This window comes from Petromyzon marinus, chromosome 73, assembly GCF_048934315.1.
Source record: "Petromyzon marinus isolate PM22_M1 ecotype Great Lakes invasive population chromosome 73, UKy_Petmar_22M1.pri1.0, whole genome shotgun sequence".
Lineage (NCBI taxonomy): Eukaryota > Metazoa > Chordata > Hyperoartia > Petromyzontiformes > Petromyzontidae > Petromyzon > Petromyzon marinus.
Window position 1 is genome coordinate 2,128,916 of NC_133739.1, and position 18,817 is coordinate 2,147,732.

Sequence of the window (18,817 nt, forward strand, 5' to 3'; positions counted from 1 at the left end):
CACCCAACATGATGACTCTATCCCGAGGGGCCACTTTAGCCAGCACCTGTGACAGGAGGTCATAGAAGGCATCTGACTCATCGGCTTTGCCTGCATCCCTCCACGGATGTTCATCTTCGGTGGGGGCATAAGTACCGGTCCAGCTCCCGACATTCACTCACACACTCACATTCACTCACACATACACACACTCACATTCACTCACACACTCACATTCACTCACACACACCAACACACACTCACACGCTCACACATACACACACTCACATTCACTCACACACTCACATTCACTCACACACACTCACATACACTCACACACTCACACATACACACACTCACATTCACTCACACACTCACATTCACTCACTCACTTACCACTCACACATACACACACTCACATTCACTCACACATACACACACTCACATTCACTCACACATACACACACTCACATTCACTCACACATACACACACTCACATTCACTCACACATACACACACTCACATTCACTCACACACTCACCACTCACACATACACACACTCACATTCACTCACACACTCGCCACTCACACACTCACACACTCACACATACACACACTCACATTCACTCACTCACCTACCACTCACACATACACACACTCACATTCACTCACACATACACACACTCACACACTCACATTCACTCACACACTCACATTCACTCACACACTCACATTCACTCACACACTCACATTCACTCACACACTCACACATACACACACTCACATTCACTCACATTCACTCACATTCACTCACACATACACACACTTACATTCACTCACACACTCACATTCACTCACACACTCACCACTCACACATACACACACTCACATTCACTCACACACTCACCACTCACACACACACCACTCACATTCACTCACACACTCACATTCACTCACACATACACACACTCACATTCACTCACACACTCACATTCACTCACACACTCACATTCACTCACTCACTTACCACTCACACATACACACACTCACATTCACTCACACATACACACACTCACACTCACTCACACACACTCACACACTCACATTCACTCACCACTCACCACTCACACACTCACATTCACTCACACACTCACATTCACTCACATTCACTCACATACACTCACACACACTCACACACTCAAATTCACTCACACACACTCACACACTCACATTCACTCACACATACACACACTCACATTCACTCAGACATACACACACTCACACACACTCACACATACACACACTCACATTCACTCACACATACACACACTCACATTCACTCACACATACACACACTCACATTCACTCACACACACACACACTCACACACACTCACACACTCACCACTCACAGGCACTCACCATTGACACACACACTCACCACTCACACATACACACACTCACATTCACTCACATTCACTCACACACTCACATTCACTCACACACTCACCACTCACACACTCACACACTCACATTCACTCACACATACACACACTCACCACTCACAGGCACTCACACACTCACATTCACTCACACACTCACATTCACTCACACACTCACATTCACTCACACACTCACATTCACTCACACACTCACACATACACACACTCACATTCACTCACATTCACTCACACATACACACACTTACATTCACTCACACACTCACATTCACTCACACACTCACCACTCACACATACACACACTCACATTCACTCACACACTCACCACTCACACACACACCACTCACATTCACTCACACACTCACATTCACTCACACATACACACACTCACATTCACTCACACACTCACATTCACTCACACACTCACATTCACTCACTCACTTACCACTCACACATACACACACTCACATTCACTCACACATACACACACTCACACTCACTCACACACACTCACACACTCACATTCACTCACCACTCACCACTCACACACTCACATTCACTCACACACTCACATTCACTCACATTCACTCACATACACTCACACACACTCACACACTCAAATTCACTCACACACACTCACACACTCACATTCACTCACACATACACACACTCACATTCACTCAGACATACACACACTCACACACACTCACACATACACACACTCACATTCACTCACACATACACACACTCACATTCACTCACACATACACACACTCACATTCACTCACACACACACTCACACACACTCACACACTCACCACTCACAGGCACTCACCATTGACACACACACTCACCACTCACACATACACACACTCACATTCACTCACATTCACTCACACACTCACATTCACTCACACACTCACCACTCACACACTCACACACTCACATTCACTCACACATACACACACTCACCACTCACAGGCACTCACACACTCACATTCACTCACCACACACACTCACACACACTCACATTCACTCACACACTCACATTCACTCACACATACACACACTCACACACTCACATTCACTCACACACTCACACACTCACATTCACTCACAGGCACTCACCACCGTGTGTGTACCTGTATATAGGAGTGGTGTAGTAGTTACCAACTTTCTTCTTCTCTGCATTGTATCGTACACCTACACACACACACAGACATACACACATAGACACATACACATAGACAGACATAGACACACACATATAGACACACACATATATAGACACACACACACAGACACACACACACAGACATACACACATAGACACACACACACAGACACACACACATATAGACACACACACACAGACACACACAGACACACACACATAGACACACACATAGACACACACAGACACACACACACACACAGACACACATAGACACACAGACATTCCCACACACACAGACACACACATAGACACACACACACAGACACACATAGACACACAGACACATATAGACACACACAGACACACACACAGACACACACACACACATATAGACACACACACACAGACACACACAGACACACACAGACACACACATAGACACACACACAGACACACATAGACACACATAGACACATACACATAGACACAAACACACAGACACACACATAGACACATAGACACATACACATAGACACACACACACACACACAGACACACACATAGACACATAGACACACACACACAGATACACACAGACACACACAGACACACACATAGACACACACACAAACACACAGACACACACACATAGACACATAGACACACACACACAGACACACACAGACACACACAGACACACACATAGACACACACACAAACACACAGACACACACACATAGACACATACACATAGACACAAACACACAGACACACACATAGACACATAGTCACATACACATTGACACACACATAGACACATACACATAGACACATACACATAGACACAAACACACAGACACACACATAGACACATAGACACATACACATTGACACAGATGTTGTAGGGTTAGGTGTAGGGGTAGTGGTATTAGATGGCGTCGTGGTAGTGGTAAAGTTGGTGGTAAAGTTGGTGGTAATGGTAAAGTTGGTGGTAAGGGTAGTGGTAGTGGTAAGGGTAGTGGTAAGGGTAAAGTTGGTGGTAAGGGTAGTGGTAGTGGTAAGGGTAGTGGTAGTGGTAAGGGTAGTGGTAGTGGCAAGGGTAGTGGTAAGGGTAGTGGTAAGGGTAGTAGTAAGGTGTAGTGGTAAGGGTAGTGGTAGTGGTAAGGGTAGTGGTAGTGGTAAGGGTAGTGGTAAGGGTAGTGGTAAGGGTAGTGGTAGTGGTAAAGTTGGTGGTAAGGGTAGTGGTAAGGGTAGTGGTAAGGGTAGTGGTAGTGGTAAGGGTAGTGGTAAGGGTAGTGGTAGTGGTAAGGGTAGTGGTAGTGGTAAGGGTAGTGGTAAGGGTAGTGGTAGTGGTAAGGGTAGTGATAGTGGTAAGGGTAGTGGTAAGGGTAGTGGTAAGGGTAGTGGTAAGGGTAGTGGTAAGGGTAGTGGTAAGGGTAGGGGTAGTGGTAAGGGTAGTGGTAAGGGTAGTGGTAAGGGTAGTGGTAAGGGTAGTGGTAAGGGTAGTGGTAAGGGTAGGGGTAGTGGTAAGGGTAGTGGTAAGGGTAGTGGTAAGGGTAGTGGTAAGGGTAGTGGTAGTGGTAAGGGTAGTGGTAAGGGTAGTGGTAAGGGTAGTGGTAGTGGTAAGGGTAGTGGTAAGGGTAGTGGTAGTGGTAAGGGTAGTGGTAGTGGTAAGGGTAGGGGTAGTGGTAAGGGTAGTGGTAAGGGTAGTGGTAAGGGTAGTGGTAGTGGTAAGGGTAGGGGTAGTGGTAAGGGTGGTGGTAAGGGTAGTGGTAAGGGTAGTGGTAGTGGTAAGGGTAGTGGTAGTGGTAAGGGTAGTGGTACGGGTAGTGGTAGTGGTAAGGGTAGTGGTAGAGTTGGTGGTTGTGGTAGATATGGTGGTAGTGGTAATAGTAACTCCACCACTACCACGTTGGTGGTAGTGGTAGAGTTGGTGGTAGTGGTAACGTTGGTGGTAGTGGTAGAGTTGTTGGTAGTGGTAGAGTTGTTGGTAAGGTTACCCATGCCGATGTGGTTTCCACAGCCGTCACACCAGATGTTGTAGGGCATCTCAAACCTGCACCACCACACACAGCATCACCGGGGTGAGCGGTGGTGAGCGGTGGTGAGCGGTGCTGGTGAGTTGTAATTGAGTGGTGAGTGGGTGAGTGAGTTGGTGAGTGAGTGGTGAGTGAGTGGTGAGTGAGTGGTGAGTGAGCGAGCGAGTGGTGAGTGAGTGGTGAGTGAGTGGTGAGTGAGTGAGTGGTGAGTGAGTGATTGAGTGGTGAGTGAGTGGTGAGTGAGTGGTGAGTGAATGGTGAGTGAGTGCTGAGTGAGTGGTGAGTGAGTGAGTGGTGAGCGATTGAGTGGTGAGTGAGCGAGTGAGTGAGCAAGTGAGCAAGTGAGTGATTGAGTGGTGAGTGAGTGGTGAGTGAGTGGTGAGTGAGTGGTGAGTGAGTGAGTGGTGAGTGAGTGGTGAGTGAGTGGTGAGCGAGTGAGTGAGCGAGTGAGCGAGTGAGTGGTGAGTGAGTGGTGAGTGAGTGGTGAGTGAGTGGTAAGTGAGTGAGTGGTGAGTGAGTGAGCGAGCGAGCGAGTGAGTGGTGATTGAGTGGTAAGTGAGTGGTGAGTGAGTGAGCGAGCGAGCGAGTGAGTGGTGAGTGAGTGGTGAGTGGTGAGTGAGTGGTGAGTGAGTGGTGAGTGAGTGGTGAGTGAGTGAGTGAGTGGTGAGTGAGTGGTGAGTGAGTGGTGAGTGAGTGAGTGGTGAGTGAGTGGTGAGTGAGTGAGTGAGCGAGTCAGTGGTGAGTGAGTGAGTGGTGAGTGAGTGGTGAGTGAGTGAGTGGTGAGTGAGTGGTGAGTGAGTGGTGAGTGAGTGGTGAGTGAGTGAGTGGTGAGTGGTGAGTGAGTGGTGAGTGAGTGGTGAGTGAGTGAGTGGTGAGTGAGTGGTGAGTGAGTGGGTGAGTGGTGAGTGAGTGGTGAGTGAGTGGTGAGTGAGTGAGTGGTGAGTGAGTGGTGAGTGAGTGAGTGGTGAGTGAGTGGTGAGTGAGTGGTGAGTGAGTGAGTGGTGAGTGAGTGGTGAGTGAGTGAGTGGTGAGTGAGTGGTGAGTGAGTGAGTGGTGAGTGAGTGGTGAGTGAGTGGTGAGTGAGTGAGTGGTGAGTGAGTGGTGAGTGAGTGAGTGGTGAGTGAGTGGTGAGTGAGTGAGTGGTGAGTGGTGAGTGAGTGGTGAGTGAGTGGTGAGTGAGTGGTGAGTGGTGAGTGAGTGGTGAGTGAGTGGTGAGTGAGTGAGTGGTGAGTGAGTGGTGAGTGAGTGAGTGGTGAGTGAGTGGTGAGTGAGTGGTGAGTGAGTGAGTGAGTGGTGAGTGAGTGGTGAGTGAGTGAGTGAGCGAGTCAGTGGTGAGTGAGTGGTGAGTGGAGTGAGTGGTGAGTGAGTGGTGAGTGAGTGGTGAGTGAGTGGTGAGTGAGTGAGTGGTGAGTGAGTGGTGAGTGAGTGGTGAGTGAGTGAGTGGTGAGTGAGTGGTGAGTGAGTGAGTGAGCGAGTGAGCGAGTGAGTGAGTGGTGAGTGAGCGACTCACGCCTTGCGGTAATGAGTGGTGAGTGAGTGGTGAGTGAGCGAGTGAGCGAGTGAGTGGTGAGTGAGTGAGTGGTGAGTGAGCGAGTGAGTGGTGAGTGAGCGAGTGAGTGAGTGAGCGAGTAAGTGGTGAGTGAGTGGTGAGTGAGTGAGTGAGGGGTGAGTGAGTGAGCGAGTGAGTGGTGAGTGAGTGGTGAGTGGTGAGTGAGTGGGTGAGTGAGTGGGTGAGTGGTAAGTGAGTGGTGAGTGAGCGAGTGAGTGGTGAGTGAGTGGTGAGTGAGTGGTGAGTGAGTGAGTGATTGAGTGGGTGAGTGAGTGGGTGAGTGAGTGGTTGAGTGAGTGAGTGGTGAGTGAGTGGTGAGTGAGTGGTGAGTGAGTGAGTGAGCGAGTGAGTGGTGAGCAAGTGAGTGGTGAGTGAGCGAGTGGGTGAGTGAGTGGTGAGTGAGTGGTGAGTGAGCGAGTGAGCGAGTGAGCGAGCGAGTGAGTGGTGAGCGAGTGGTGAGTGAGTGGTGAGTGATGAGTGAGTGAGCGAGTGAGTGAGTGGTGAGTGAGTGATGAGTGGTGAGTGATGAGTGGTGAGTGAGTGGTGAGTGATGAATGGTGAGTGGTGAGTGAGTGGTGAGTGAGTGAGTGATTGAGTGGGTGAGTGGGTGAGTGAGTGGTTGAGTGAGTGAGTGGTGAGTGAGTGGTGAGTGAGTGGTGAGTGAGTGAGTGAGCGAGTGAGTGGTGAGCAAGTGAGTGGTGAGTGAGCGAGTGGGTGAGTGAGTGGTGAGTGAGTGGTGAGTGAGCGAGTGAGCGAGTGAGCGAGCGAGTGAGTGGTGAGCGAGTGGTGAGTGAGTGGTGAGTGATGAGTGAGTGAGCGAGTGAGTGAGTGGTGAGTGAGTGGTAAGTGAGTGAGTGGTGAGTGAGTGAGCGAGCGAGCGAGTGAGTGGTGATTGAGTGGTAAGTGAGTGGTGAGTGAGTGAGCGAGCGAGCGAGCGAGTGAGTGGTGAGTGAGTGGTGAGTGGTGAGTGAGTGGTGAGTGAGTGGTGAGTGAGTGAGTGAGTGGTGAGTGAGTGGTGAGTGAGTGGTGAGTGAGTGAGTGGTGAGTGAGTGGTGAGTGAGTGAGTGAGCGAGTCAGTGGTGAGTGAGTGAGTGGTGAGTGAGTGGTGAGTGAGTGAGTGGTGAGTGAGTGGTGAGTGAGTGGTGAGTGAGTGGTGAGTGAGTGAGTGGTGAGTGGTGAGTGAGTGGTGAGTGAGTGGTGAGTGAGTGGTGAGTGAGTGGTGAGTGAGTGGGTGAGTGGTGAGTGAGTGGTGAGTGAGTGGTGAGTGAGTGAGTGGTGAGTGAGTGGTGAGTGAGTGAGTGGTGAGTGAGTGGTGAGTGAGTGGTGAGTGAGTGAGTGGTGAGTGAGTGGTGAGTGAGTGAGTGGTGAGTGAGTGGTGAGTGAGTGAGTGGTGAGTGGTGAGTGAGTGGTGAGTGAGTGGTGAGTGAGTGGTGAGTGGTGAGTGAGTGGTGAGTGAGTGGTGAGTGAGTGAGTGGTGAGTGAGTGGTGAGTGAGTGAGTGGTGAGTGAGTGGTGAGTGAGTGGTGAGTGAGTGAGTGGTGAGTGAGTGGTGAGTGAGTGAGTGAGCGAGTCAGTGGTGAGTGAGTGGTGAGTGGTGAGTGAGTGGTGAGTGAGTGGTGAGTGAGTGGTGAGTGAGTGGTGAGTGAGTGAGTGGTGAGTGAGTGGTGAGTGAGTGGTGAGTGAGTGAGTGGTGAGTGAGTGGTGAGTGAGTGAGTGAGCGAGTGAGCGAGTGAGTGAGTGGTGAGTGAGCGACTCACGCCTTGCGGTAATGAGTGGTGAGTGAGTGGTGAGTGAGCGAGTGAGCGAGTGAGCGAGTGAGTGGTGAGTGAGTGAGTGGTGAGTGAGCGAGTGAGTGGTGAGTGAGCGAGTGAGTGAGTGAGCGAGTAAGTGGTGAGTGAGTGGTGAGTGAGTGAGTGAGGGGTGAGTGAGTGAGCGAGTGAGTGGTGAGTGAGTGGTGAGTGGTGAGTGAGTGGGTGAGTGAGTGGGTGAGTGGTAAGTGAGTGGTGAGTGAGCGAGTGAGTGGTGAGTGAGTGGTGAGTGAGTGGTGAGTGAGTGAGTGATTGAGTGGGTGAGTGAGTGGGTGAGTGAGTGGTTGAGTGAGTGAGTGGTGAGTGAGTGGTGAGTGAGTGGTGAGTGAGTGAGTGAGCGAGTGAGTGGTGAGCAAGTGAGTGGTGAGTGAGCGAGTGGGTGAGTGAGTGGTGAGTGAGTGGTGAGTGAGCGAGTGAGCGAGTGAGCGAGCGAGTGAGTGGTGAGCGAGTGGTGAGTGAGTGGTGAGTGATGAGTGAGTGAGCGAGTGAGTGAGTGGTGAGTGAGTGATGAGTGGTGAGTGATGAGTGGTGAGTGAGTGGTGAGTGATGAATGGTGAGTGATGAGTGGTGAGTGAGTGGTGTGTGGTGAGTGAGTGGTGAGTGGTGAGTGAGTGGTGAGTGAGTGGTGAGTGAGTGAGTGGTTAGTGAGTGAGCGAGTGAGTGGTGAGTGAGTGAGTGGTGAGTGAGTGGTGAGTGAGTGAGTGGTGAGTGAGTGGTGAGTGAGTGAGTGGTGAGTGAGTGGTGAGTGAGTGAGTGGTGAGTGAGTGAGTGGTGAGTGAGTGAGCGAGTGAGTGGTGAGTGAGTGAGTGGTGAGTGAGTGGTGAGTGAGCGAGTGGTGAGCGAGTGAGCGAGTGAGTGGTGAGTGAGTGAGTGAGTGATGAGTGAGTGAGTGGCGAGTGAGTGAGTGAGTGGTGAGTGAGTGGTGAGTGAGTGGGTGAGTGGTGAGTGAGTGAGCGAGTGAGTGAGTGGTGAGTGAGTGGTGAGTGAGTGGTGAGTGAGTGGTGAGTGAGTGGTGAGTGAGTGAGTAGTGAGTGAGTGGTGAGTGAGTGAGTGGTGAGTGAGTGAGTGGTGAGTGAGTGGTGAGTGCGTGGTGAGTGAGCGAGTGAGCGAGTGAGCGAGCGAGTGAGTGGTGAGCGAGTGGTGAGTGAGTGGTGAGTGATGAGTGAGTGAGCGAGTGAGTGAGTGGTGAGTGAGTGATGAGTGGTGAGTGATGAGTGGTGAGTGAGTGGTGAGTGATGAATGGTGAGTGATGAGTGGTGAGTGAGTGGTGTGTGGTGAGTGAGTGGTGAGTGGTGAGTGAGTGGTGAGTGAGTGGTGAGTGAGTGAGTGGTTAGTGAGTGAGCGAGTGAGTGGTGAGTGAGTGAGTGGTGAGTGAGTGGTGAGTGAGTGAGTGGTGAGTGAGTGGTGAGTGAGTGAGTGGTGAGTGAGTGGTGAGTGAGTGAGTGGTGAGTGAGTGAGTGGTGAGTGAGTGAGCGAGTGAGTGGTGAGTGAGTGAGTGGTGAGTGAGTGGTGAGTGAGCGAGTGGTGAGCGAGTGAGCGAGTGAGTGGTGAGTGAGTGAGTGAGTGGTGAGTGAGTGAGTGAGTGGTGAGTGAGTGGTGAGTGAGTGGGTGAGTGGTGAGTGAGTGAGCGAGTGAGTGGTGAGTGAGTGAGTGGTGAGTGAGTGGTGAGTGAGTGGTGAGTGAGTGGTGAGTGAGTGAGTAGTGAGTGAGTGGTGAGTGAGTGAGTGGTGAGTGAGTGAGTGGTGAGTGAGTGGTGAGTGCGTGGTGAGTGAGTGGTGAGTGAGCGAGCGAGTGGTGAGTGAGTGGTGAGTGAGTGGTGAGTGAGTGAGTGGTGAGTGAGTGGTGAGTGAGTGGTGAGTGAGTGGTGAGTGAGTGAGTGGTGAGTGAGTGATTGAGTGGTGAGTGAGTGGTGAGTGAGTGGTGAGTGAATGGTGAGTGAGTGCTGAGTGAGTGGTGAGTGAGTGAGTGGTGAGCGATTGAGTGGTGAGTGAGCGAGTGAGTGAGCAAGTGAGCAAGTGAGTGATTGAGTGGTGAGTGAGTGGTGAGTGAGTGGTGAGTGAGTGGTGAGTGAGTGAGTGGTGAGTGAGTGGTGAGTGAGTGGTGAGTGGTGAGTGAGTGGTGAGTGAGTGGTGAGTGAGTGAGTGAGTGGTGAGTGAGTGGTGAGTGAGTGGTGAGTGAGTGAGTGGTGAGTGAGTGGTGAGTGAGTGAGTGAGCGAGTCAGTGGTGAGTGAGTGAGTGGTGAGTGAGTGGTGAGTGAGTGAGTGGTGAGTGAGTGGTGAGTGATTGGTGAGTGAGTGGTGAGTGAGTGGTGAGTGGTGAGTGAGTGGTGAGTGAGTGGTGAGTGAGTGAGTGGTGAGTGAGTGGTGAGTGGTGAGTGAGTGGTGAGTGAGTGGTGAGTGAGTGAGTGGTGAGTGAGTGGTGAGTGAGTGAGTGGTGAGTGAGTGGTGAGTGAGTGAGTGGTGAGTGAGTGGTGAGTGAGTGGTGAGTGAGTGAGTGGTGAGTGAGTGGTGAGTGAGTGAGTGGTGAGTGAGTGGTGAGTGAGTGGTGAGTGGTGAGTGAGTGAGTGGTGAGTGAGTGGTGAGTGAGTGGTGAGTGAGTGGTGAGTGAGTGAGTGGTGAGTGAGTGGTGAGTGAGTGAGTGAGCGAGTCAGTGGTGAGTGAGTGGTGAGTGGTGAGTGAGTGGTGAGTGAGTGGTGAGTGGTGAGTGAGTGAGTGGTGAGTGAGTGGTGAGTGAGTGAGTGAGCGAGTCAGTGGTGAGTGAGTGGTGAGTGGTGAGTGAGTGGTGAGTGAGTGGTGAGTGAGTGGTGAGTGAGTGGTGAGTGAGTGAGTGGTGAGTGAGTGGTGAGTGAGTGGTGAGTGAGTGAGTGGTGAGTGAGTGGTGAGTGAGTGAGTGAGCGAGTGAGCGAGTGAGTGAGTGGTGAGTGAGCGACTCACGCCTTGCGGTAATGAGTGGTGAGTGAGTGGTGAGTGAGCGAGTGAGCGAGTGAGTGGTGAGTGAGTGAGTGGTGAGTGAGCGAGTGAGTGGTGAGTGAGCGAGTGAGTGAGTGAGCGAGTAAGTGGTGAGTGAGTGGTGAGTGAGTGAGTGAGGGGTGAGTGAGTGAGCGAGTGAGTGGTGAGTGAGTGGTGAGTGGTGAGTGAGTGGGTGAGTGAGTGGGTGAGTGGTAAGTGAGTGGTGAGTGAGCGAGTGAGTGGTGAGTGAGTGGTGAGTGAGTGAGTGATTGAGTGGGTGAGTGAGTGGGTGAGTGAGTGGTTGAGTGAGTGAGTGGTGAGTGAGTGGTGAGTGAGTGGTGAGTGAGTGAGTGAGCGAGTGAGTGGTGAGCAAGTGAGTGGTGAGTGAGCGAGTGGGTGAGTGGTGAGTGAGTGGTGAGTGAGCGAGTGAGCGAGTGAGCGAGCGAGTGAGTGGTGAGCGAGTGGTGAGTGAGTGGTGAGTGATGAGTGAGTGAGCGAGTGAGTGAGTGGTGAGTGAGTGATGAGTGATGAGTGGTGAGTGATGAGTGGTGAGTGAGTGGTGAGTGATGAATGGTGAGTGATGAGTGGTGAGTGAGTGGTGTGTGGTGAGTGAGTGGTGAGTGGTGAGTGAGTGGTGAGTGAGTGGTGAGTGAGTGAGTGGTTAGTGAGTGAGCGAGTGAGTGGTGAGTGAGTGAGTGGTGAGTGAGTGGTGAGTGAGTGAGTGGTGAGTGAGTGGTGAGTGAGTGAGTGGTGAGTGAGTGGTGAGTGAGTGAGTGGTGAGTGAGTGAGTGGTGAGTGAGTGAGCGAGTGAGTGGTGAGTGAGTGAGTGGTGAGTGAGTGGTGAGTGAGCGAGTGGTGAGCGAGTGAGCGAGTGAGTGGTGAGTGAGTGAGTGAGTGGTGAGTGAGTGAGTGAGTGGTGAGTGAGTGGTGAGTGAGTGGGTGAGTGGTGAGTGAGTGAGCGAGTGAGTGGTGAGTGAGTGAGTGGTGAGTGAGTGGTGAGTGAGTGGTGAGTGAGTGGTGAGTGAGTGGTGAGTGAGTGCGTGGTGAGTGAGTGAGTGGTGAGTGAGTGAGTGGTGAGTGAGTGGTGAGTGCGTGGTGAGTGAGTGGTGAATGGTGAGTGAGTGGTGAGTGAGTGAGTGGTTGAGTGAGTGAGTGGTGAGTGAGTGAGCGAGCGAGTGAGCGAGTGAGTGAGTGGTGAGTGAGTGGTGAGTGAGTGGTGAGTGAGTGGTGAGTGCGTGGTGAGTGAGTGGTGAGTGGTTGAGTGAGTGAGTGGTGAGTGAGTGAGCGAGCGAGTGAGCGAGTGAGTGGTGAGTGGTGAGTGAGTGAGTGGTGAGTGAGTGAGTGGTGAGTGAGTGGTGAGTGAGTGGTGAGTGAGTGGTGAGTGAGTGAGTGGTGAGTGAGTGAGTGAGTGGTGAGTGAGTGAGCGAGCGAGTGAGTGGTGAGTGAGTGGTGAGTGAGTGGTGAGTGAGTGGTGAGTGAGTGGTGAGTGAGTGAGTGGTGAGTGAGCGAGTGAGTGAGCGAGTGAGTGAGCGAGCGAGTGGTGAGTGAGTGGTGAGTGAGTGGTGAGTGAGTGGTGAGTGGTGAGTGAGTGGTGAGTGAGTGGTGAGTAGGTGAGCGAGTGAGTGGTGAGTGAGTGGTGAGTGAGTGGTGAGTGAGTGGTGAGTGAGTGAGTGAGTGGTGAGTGAGTGGTGAGTGAGTGGTGAGTGAGTGGCGAGTGGTGAGTGAGTGGTGAGTGAGTGGTGAGTGAGTGAGTGGTGAGTGAGTGGTGAGTGAGTGAGTGAGTGGTGAGTGAGCGAGTGAGTGAGCGAGTGAGTGAGCGAGTGGTGAGTGAGTGGTTGAGTGAGTGGTGAGTGGTGAGTGAGTGGTGAGTGAGTGGCGAGTGGTGAGTGAGTGGTGAGTGAGTGGTGAGTGAGTGAGTGGTGAGTGAGTGAGTGGTGAGTGAGTGAGTGGTGAGTGAGTGAGTGGTGAGTGGTGAGTGAGTGAGTGGTGAGTGAGTGAGTGGTTGAGTGAGTGGTGAGTGAGTGAGTGGTGAGTGAGTGGTGAGTGAGTGAGTGGTGAGTGAGTGAGTGGTGAGTGAGTGGTGAGCGAGTGGTGAGTGGTGAGTGAGTGGTGAGTGAGTGGTGAGTGAGTGGTGAGTGAGTGGTGAGTGGTGAGTGCGTGGTGAGTGATCACCTGATGATGAGGATACCCTGAGATAGCTTGCGAGCTCTCTCCCGCAAGGCGTGAGTCTTGTGGTAGCCATTGAGCGAGCCGTGCTGGGGGCACAGACAGGGAGAGTGGTGGTGGTGATCATTATCATGATGATGCTGATACCACTGCTGATGATGATGATGCTGATACCACTGCTGATGATGATGATGATACCACTGCTGATGATGATGCTGATACCACTGCTGATGCTACTGCAGCTGATGATGACGCTGATGATGCTGATACCACTGCTGATGATGATGCTGATACCACTGCTGATGCTACTGCAGCTGATGATGACGCTGATGATGCTGATACCACTGCTGATGATGATGCTGATACCACTGCTGATGCTACTGCAGCTGATGATGACGCTGATGATGCTGATACCACTGCTGATGATGATGCTGATACCACTGCTGATGCTACTGCAGCTGATGATGACGCTGATGATGCTGATACCACTGCTGATGATGATGCTGATACCACTGCTGATGCTACTGCAGCTGATGATGACGCTGATGATGCTGATACCACTGCTGATGATGATGCTGATACCACTGCTGATGCTACTGCAGCTGATGATGACGCTGATGATGCTGATACCACTGCTGATGATGATGCTGATACCACTGCTGATGCTACTGCAGCTGATCATGACGCTGATGATGCTGATACCACTGCTGATGATGATGCTGATACCACTGCTGATGCTACTGCAGCTGATGATGATGCTGATGATGCTGATACCACTGCTGATGATGATGCTGATACCACTGCTGATGCTACTGCAGCTGATGATGGCGCTGATGATGCTGATACCACTGCTGATGATGATGCTGATACCACTGCTGATGCTACTGCAGCTGATGATGACGCTGATGATGCTGATACCACTGCTGATGCTACTGCAGCTGATGATCATGCTAATACCACTGCTGATGATGATGCTGATAATGATGCTAATACCACTGCTGATGATGATGCTGTTGATGATGCTGATGCTACTGCAGCTGATGATGATGCTGTTGATGATGCTGATACCACTGCTGATGCTACTGCAGCTGATGATGCTGTTGATGATGCTGATACCACTGCTGATGCTACAGCTGATGATGATGATGCTACCACTACTGATGCTACTGCAGCTGATGATGCTGTTACTACTACTACTGCTGCTGCTGTTGCTGCTGATGCTACTGCTGCTACTGCTGATGCTGCTGCTGCTACTATGACTGCTGATGCTGTTGCTACTGCTGCCGATGCTGCTGATAATGCTGTTGCTACTAGGACTGCTGTTGCTACTACTGCTACAGCTGCTGATGATGATGATGCCAGTCGGTAGCCACCTTGGCTGGGTCGAAGTCTGGAGGGTAGTACTTGTTGACTCCCTTGCGTTCACCCTGCACACAGACACACACACAGACACACACACACACACAGACACACACACACAGACACACACACAGACACACACACAGACACGTTAAATAGATACACACACAGACACACACACAGACACACACACACAGATACACACACACAGACACACACACAGACACACACACACAGACACACACACACAGACACACACACAGACACGTTAAATAGACACACACAGATACACACACAGACACACAGACACACACAGACACACACACACAGACACGTTAAATAGACACACACACAGACACACACAGACACACACACAGACACACACACAGACACACGCACACAGACACACACACAGACACACACACAGACACGTTAAATAGACACACACACAGACACACACACACGTTACATAGACACACACAGACACACACACAGATACACACGTTACATAGACACACACACACAGACACACACACAGACACACACACACGCACAGACACACGCACAGACACACACACAGACACACACACACACACACAGACACACGCACAGACACACGCACAGACACACACACAGACACACACACAGACACGTTAAATAGACACACACACAGATACACACGTTACATAGACACACACACAGACACACACACAGACATACACATAGACACACGTTACACAGACACACACACAGACACGCACAGACACGTTACATAGACACACACACAGACACACACACAGACATACACATAGACACACACACACAGACACACACAAAGACACACAGACATAGACACACAGACACACACACGTTACATAGACACACACAGACACACACATAGACATACGTTACATAGACACACACACACAGACACACGCACAGACACACGCACAGACACACACACAGACACACACACAGACACACACACGTTACATAGACACACGTTACATAGACACACACAGACACACACACAGACACACACATAGACACACGTTACACAGACACACACACAGACACACACGTTACATAGAGACACACAGACACACACACATACACACGTGTGTGTGTGTATGTGTGTGTGTGTCTTGTGGGGAGTGGTAGTGTAGTGGTTAGCGCTACGCTGCGCTAAGAACCTGGCGACCTGGGTTCGATTCCCGCTCACGGCCAACACCGTCAGTGACGATTATCTGAACCGGTCCCGGGCCTCCCCTAGGTCGACTCAGCCTCAAATGAGTACCTGGTGTAGCGGTGTGTAAACATCGCCACTGGGGAGACAAAGGCGGCCGGGCGAGGTGCTGGCCACCCACCCCCTCGTGTGCCGTTCTGGCCTTCATAGGTGCTACTAGTTAACAGCACTTGCCCCTACAGTCTGTTAAAGCTATACGGGGGATCTTTGTCTTTATCTTTGTGTGTGTGTCTGTGTGTGCGAGTCTGTGTGAGCGTGTCTTTGTGTGTGTCTGCGTGTGTCTGTCTGTCTGTGTATGTGTCTGTCTGTGTGTCTGTCTGTGTGTGTGTGTCTGTGTAACTGTGTGTGTCTCTGTCTGTGTGTGTGTCTGTGTGTATGTGTGTGTGTCTGTCTGTGTCTGTGTGTGTGTCTGTGTGTCTGCGTGTGTCTGTCTGTGTATGTGTCTGTCTGTGTATGTGTGTGTCTGTGTATGTGTGTGTCTGTGTGTGTCTCTGTGTCTGTCTGTGTATGTGTCTGTGTGTCTGTGTGTGTCTGCGTGTGTCTCTGTGTGTCTGCGTGTGTCTGCGTGTTTCTGTCTGTGTATGTGTCTGCCTGTGTATGTGTCTGTCTGTGTATGTGTCTGTGTCTGTGTGTCTGTCTATGTGTGTGTCTGTGTGTGTCTCTGTGTGTGTGTCCGTGACTGTGTCTTTGATGAGTTACCATGATTAAGTTCTGAGCACCGACAACTCCTCCTTCTTACTTCTGTGGAAAAAAATACAAATTCAGGAAACATTTTAAACCACTCGGCCTGCCTAGTAGCCTCAAGGTGCACCTAGCCTGGCACTGCCCAGTGACAGCAGCGTCCTTCACGAGCCTCCTCCACCACACAGAGGCCGATCTTGACACCGCTGGTCACTAACAAAATAAAGGTCCCCCGTGTAGCCTTTCACGGACTGTAGGGGCAAGTGCTGTTAGTGGGCACCTATGAAGGCTACCGGCACTGTGGCACACACAGAGGGGGTGGGTGGCCAGCACCACGCCCGGCCGCCTTTGTCTCTCCCCAGTGCAACTCACACACTGACTCACCTCCCAACCCACACACCCACTCATTCACCCAACTCACCCACTCACTCACTCACCCACCTACTCACCCACCCAACTACCAACCCACACACCCACTCACTCACCCAACTCACCCACTCACTCACCCACCTACTCACCCACTCAACTACCAACCCACACACCCACTCACTCACCCAACTCACCCACCTACTCAACTACCAACCCACACACCCACTCATTTACTCAACTCACCCACTCAACTACCAACCCACTCACCCACTCACTCACCCAACTCACCCACCTACTCACCCACTCAACTACCAACCCACTCACCAACTCACCCAACTCACCCACTCACTCACCCACCTACTCACCCACTCAACTACCAACCCACTCACCCACTCACCCACTCACTTACCCAACTCACCCACTCAACTACCAACTCACTCACCCACTCACCCACCTACTCACCCACTCAACTACCAACCCACTCACCCAACTCACCCACTCACCCACCTACTCACCCACTCAACTACCAACCCACACACCCACCCAATTCACCCACTCACTCACCCACCCACTCACCCACTCAACTACCAACCCACTCACCCACTCACTTACCCAACTCACCCACTCACCCACCTACTCACCCACTCAACTACCAACCCACACACCCACTCACTCACCCAACTCACTCACTCACCCACCCACCTACTCACCCACTCAACTACCAACTCACCCACCCACTCACCCACTCAACTACCAACCCACACACTCACTCACCCACTAACTCATTCACCCTACACGCACGCCCGGCCGCCTTTGTCTCTCCCCAATTGGCGATGTTTACTTGAGGCCGAGTCGACCTAGGGTCGTCACGAACACTTTCACGACACCCCCCCCAACCCACCTCGGCCTACTTCTCTCGCCGGCTCCGCGCACCCAAAGCCCGGCAGAAAAAAACAGGCAAAGCGTGGCCCGCCTCGGTCTCTCACCCAGTCACTCACTCACCCACTAACTCACCCATTCACCCACAAAGCACGCCCGGCCGCCTTTGTCTCTCCCCAATTGGCGATGTTTACTTGAGGCCGAGTCGACCTAGGGTCGTCACGAACACTTTCACGACACCCCCCCAACCCACCTCGGCCTACTTCTCTCGCCGGCTCCGCGCACCCAAAGCCCGGCAGAAAAAAACAGGCAAAGCGTGGCCCGCCTCGGTCTCTCACCCAGTCACTCACTCACCCACTAACTCACCCATTCACCCACAAAGCACGCCCGGCCGCCTTTGTCTCTCCCCAATTGGCGATGTTTACTTGAGGCCGAGTCGACCTAGGGTCGTCACGAACACTTTCACGACAACCCCCCCCCCCCCCCAACCCACCTCGGCCTACTTCCCTCGCCGGCTCCGCGCACCCAAAGCCCGGCAGAGAAACCAGGCAAGGCGTGGCCCGCCTCGGTCTCTCACCCACCAACCCGCCGCGTCTCGTCGCCTGTCGTTGTTTGTCGCGACCGCCCCGCGGTTGTTTGCTGTTTGTCGCGACCTTTCGCGACCCGTTCGCGACGTTTTATTTCTGCTTGCTCGTATCGCGATCGGCCCTCCCCCTCACCGCATCAACACCACAGCTATGTAAACTATGTAAACTATTTAAACAATAAACTCTCCTTAATCAATGAGGGATATTTGATTTATTTATTCATTACAAGGCGTTTATATCGCGTCAATATCACTGCGACGTTTAAAGTTTGTCGCGAAAGCCTCACGCGAGCTTAGAGGCCGCTCGTAGCTCTACCGGAATCGGAAGACGTCTACCAGAATGTGACGACGTCTTCTGAAATCGGAAGAGATCTACCGGAATCAGTAGACGTCCACCAGAATGTGAAGACGTCTCCTTGAATCGGAAGACGTCTACCGGAATAAACGCAATCAGAAGCCGTCTACCGGAATAGGAAGATATCTACCGCACAAATTAAATCGCAATCTTCATCTTCCGGAAGACGTCTCCCAGGAACAGCAAAACTCACTCTTCCCGCTTCCGGAAGATATCTA

The 18,817-nt window shown here is 51.8% G+C and overlaps 1 protein-coding gene across 4 annotated transcripts in view; it reads right to left on the bottom strand.

Annotated features, from left to right (window-relative positions):
* LOC142907005 (uncharacterized) overlaps window positions 1-18,817 on the bottom strand; it is a 45,418-nt gene that overhangs the window by 19,061 nt on the left and 7,540 nt on the right. For 2 of the 4 annotated variants that reach the window (XR_012930618.1, XM_076055904.1), the window contains exons 1-6: window positions 18,152-18,638; window positions 16,429-16,470; window positions 14,498-14,551; window positions 13,131-13,213; window positions 4,616-4,671; window positions 2,581-2,641 (exon numbers count right to left, since the gene is read on the bottom strand). Coding sequence is in view for 3 of the 4 variants with exons in the window: in XM_076055904.1 (XP_075912019.1) it covers window positions 2,581-2,641; window positions 4,616-4,671; window positions 13,131-13,213; window positions 14,498-14,551; window positions 16,429-16,431 (257 nt within the window). In the remaining variant the exon portion in view is untranslated. Of the gene's footprint in view, window positions 1-2,580; window positions 2,642-4,615; window positions 4,672-13,130; window positions 13,214-14,497; window positions 14,552-16,428; window positions 16,471-17,680; window positions 18,116-18,151; window positions 18,639-18,817 lie in introns of those variants that run through there. The other 2 variants (XM_076055905.1, XM_076055906.1) reach the window with 2 other exon arrangements.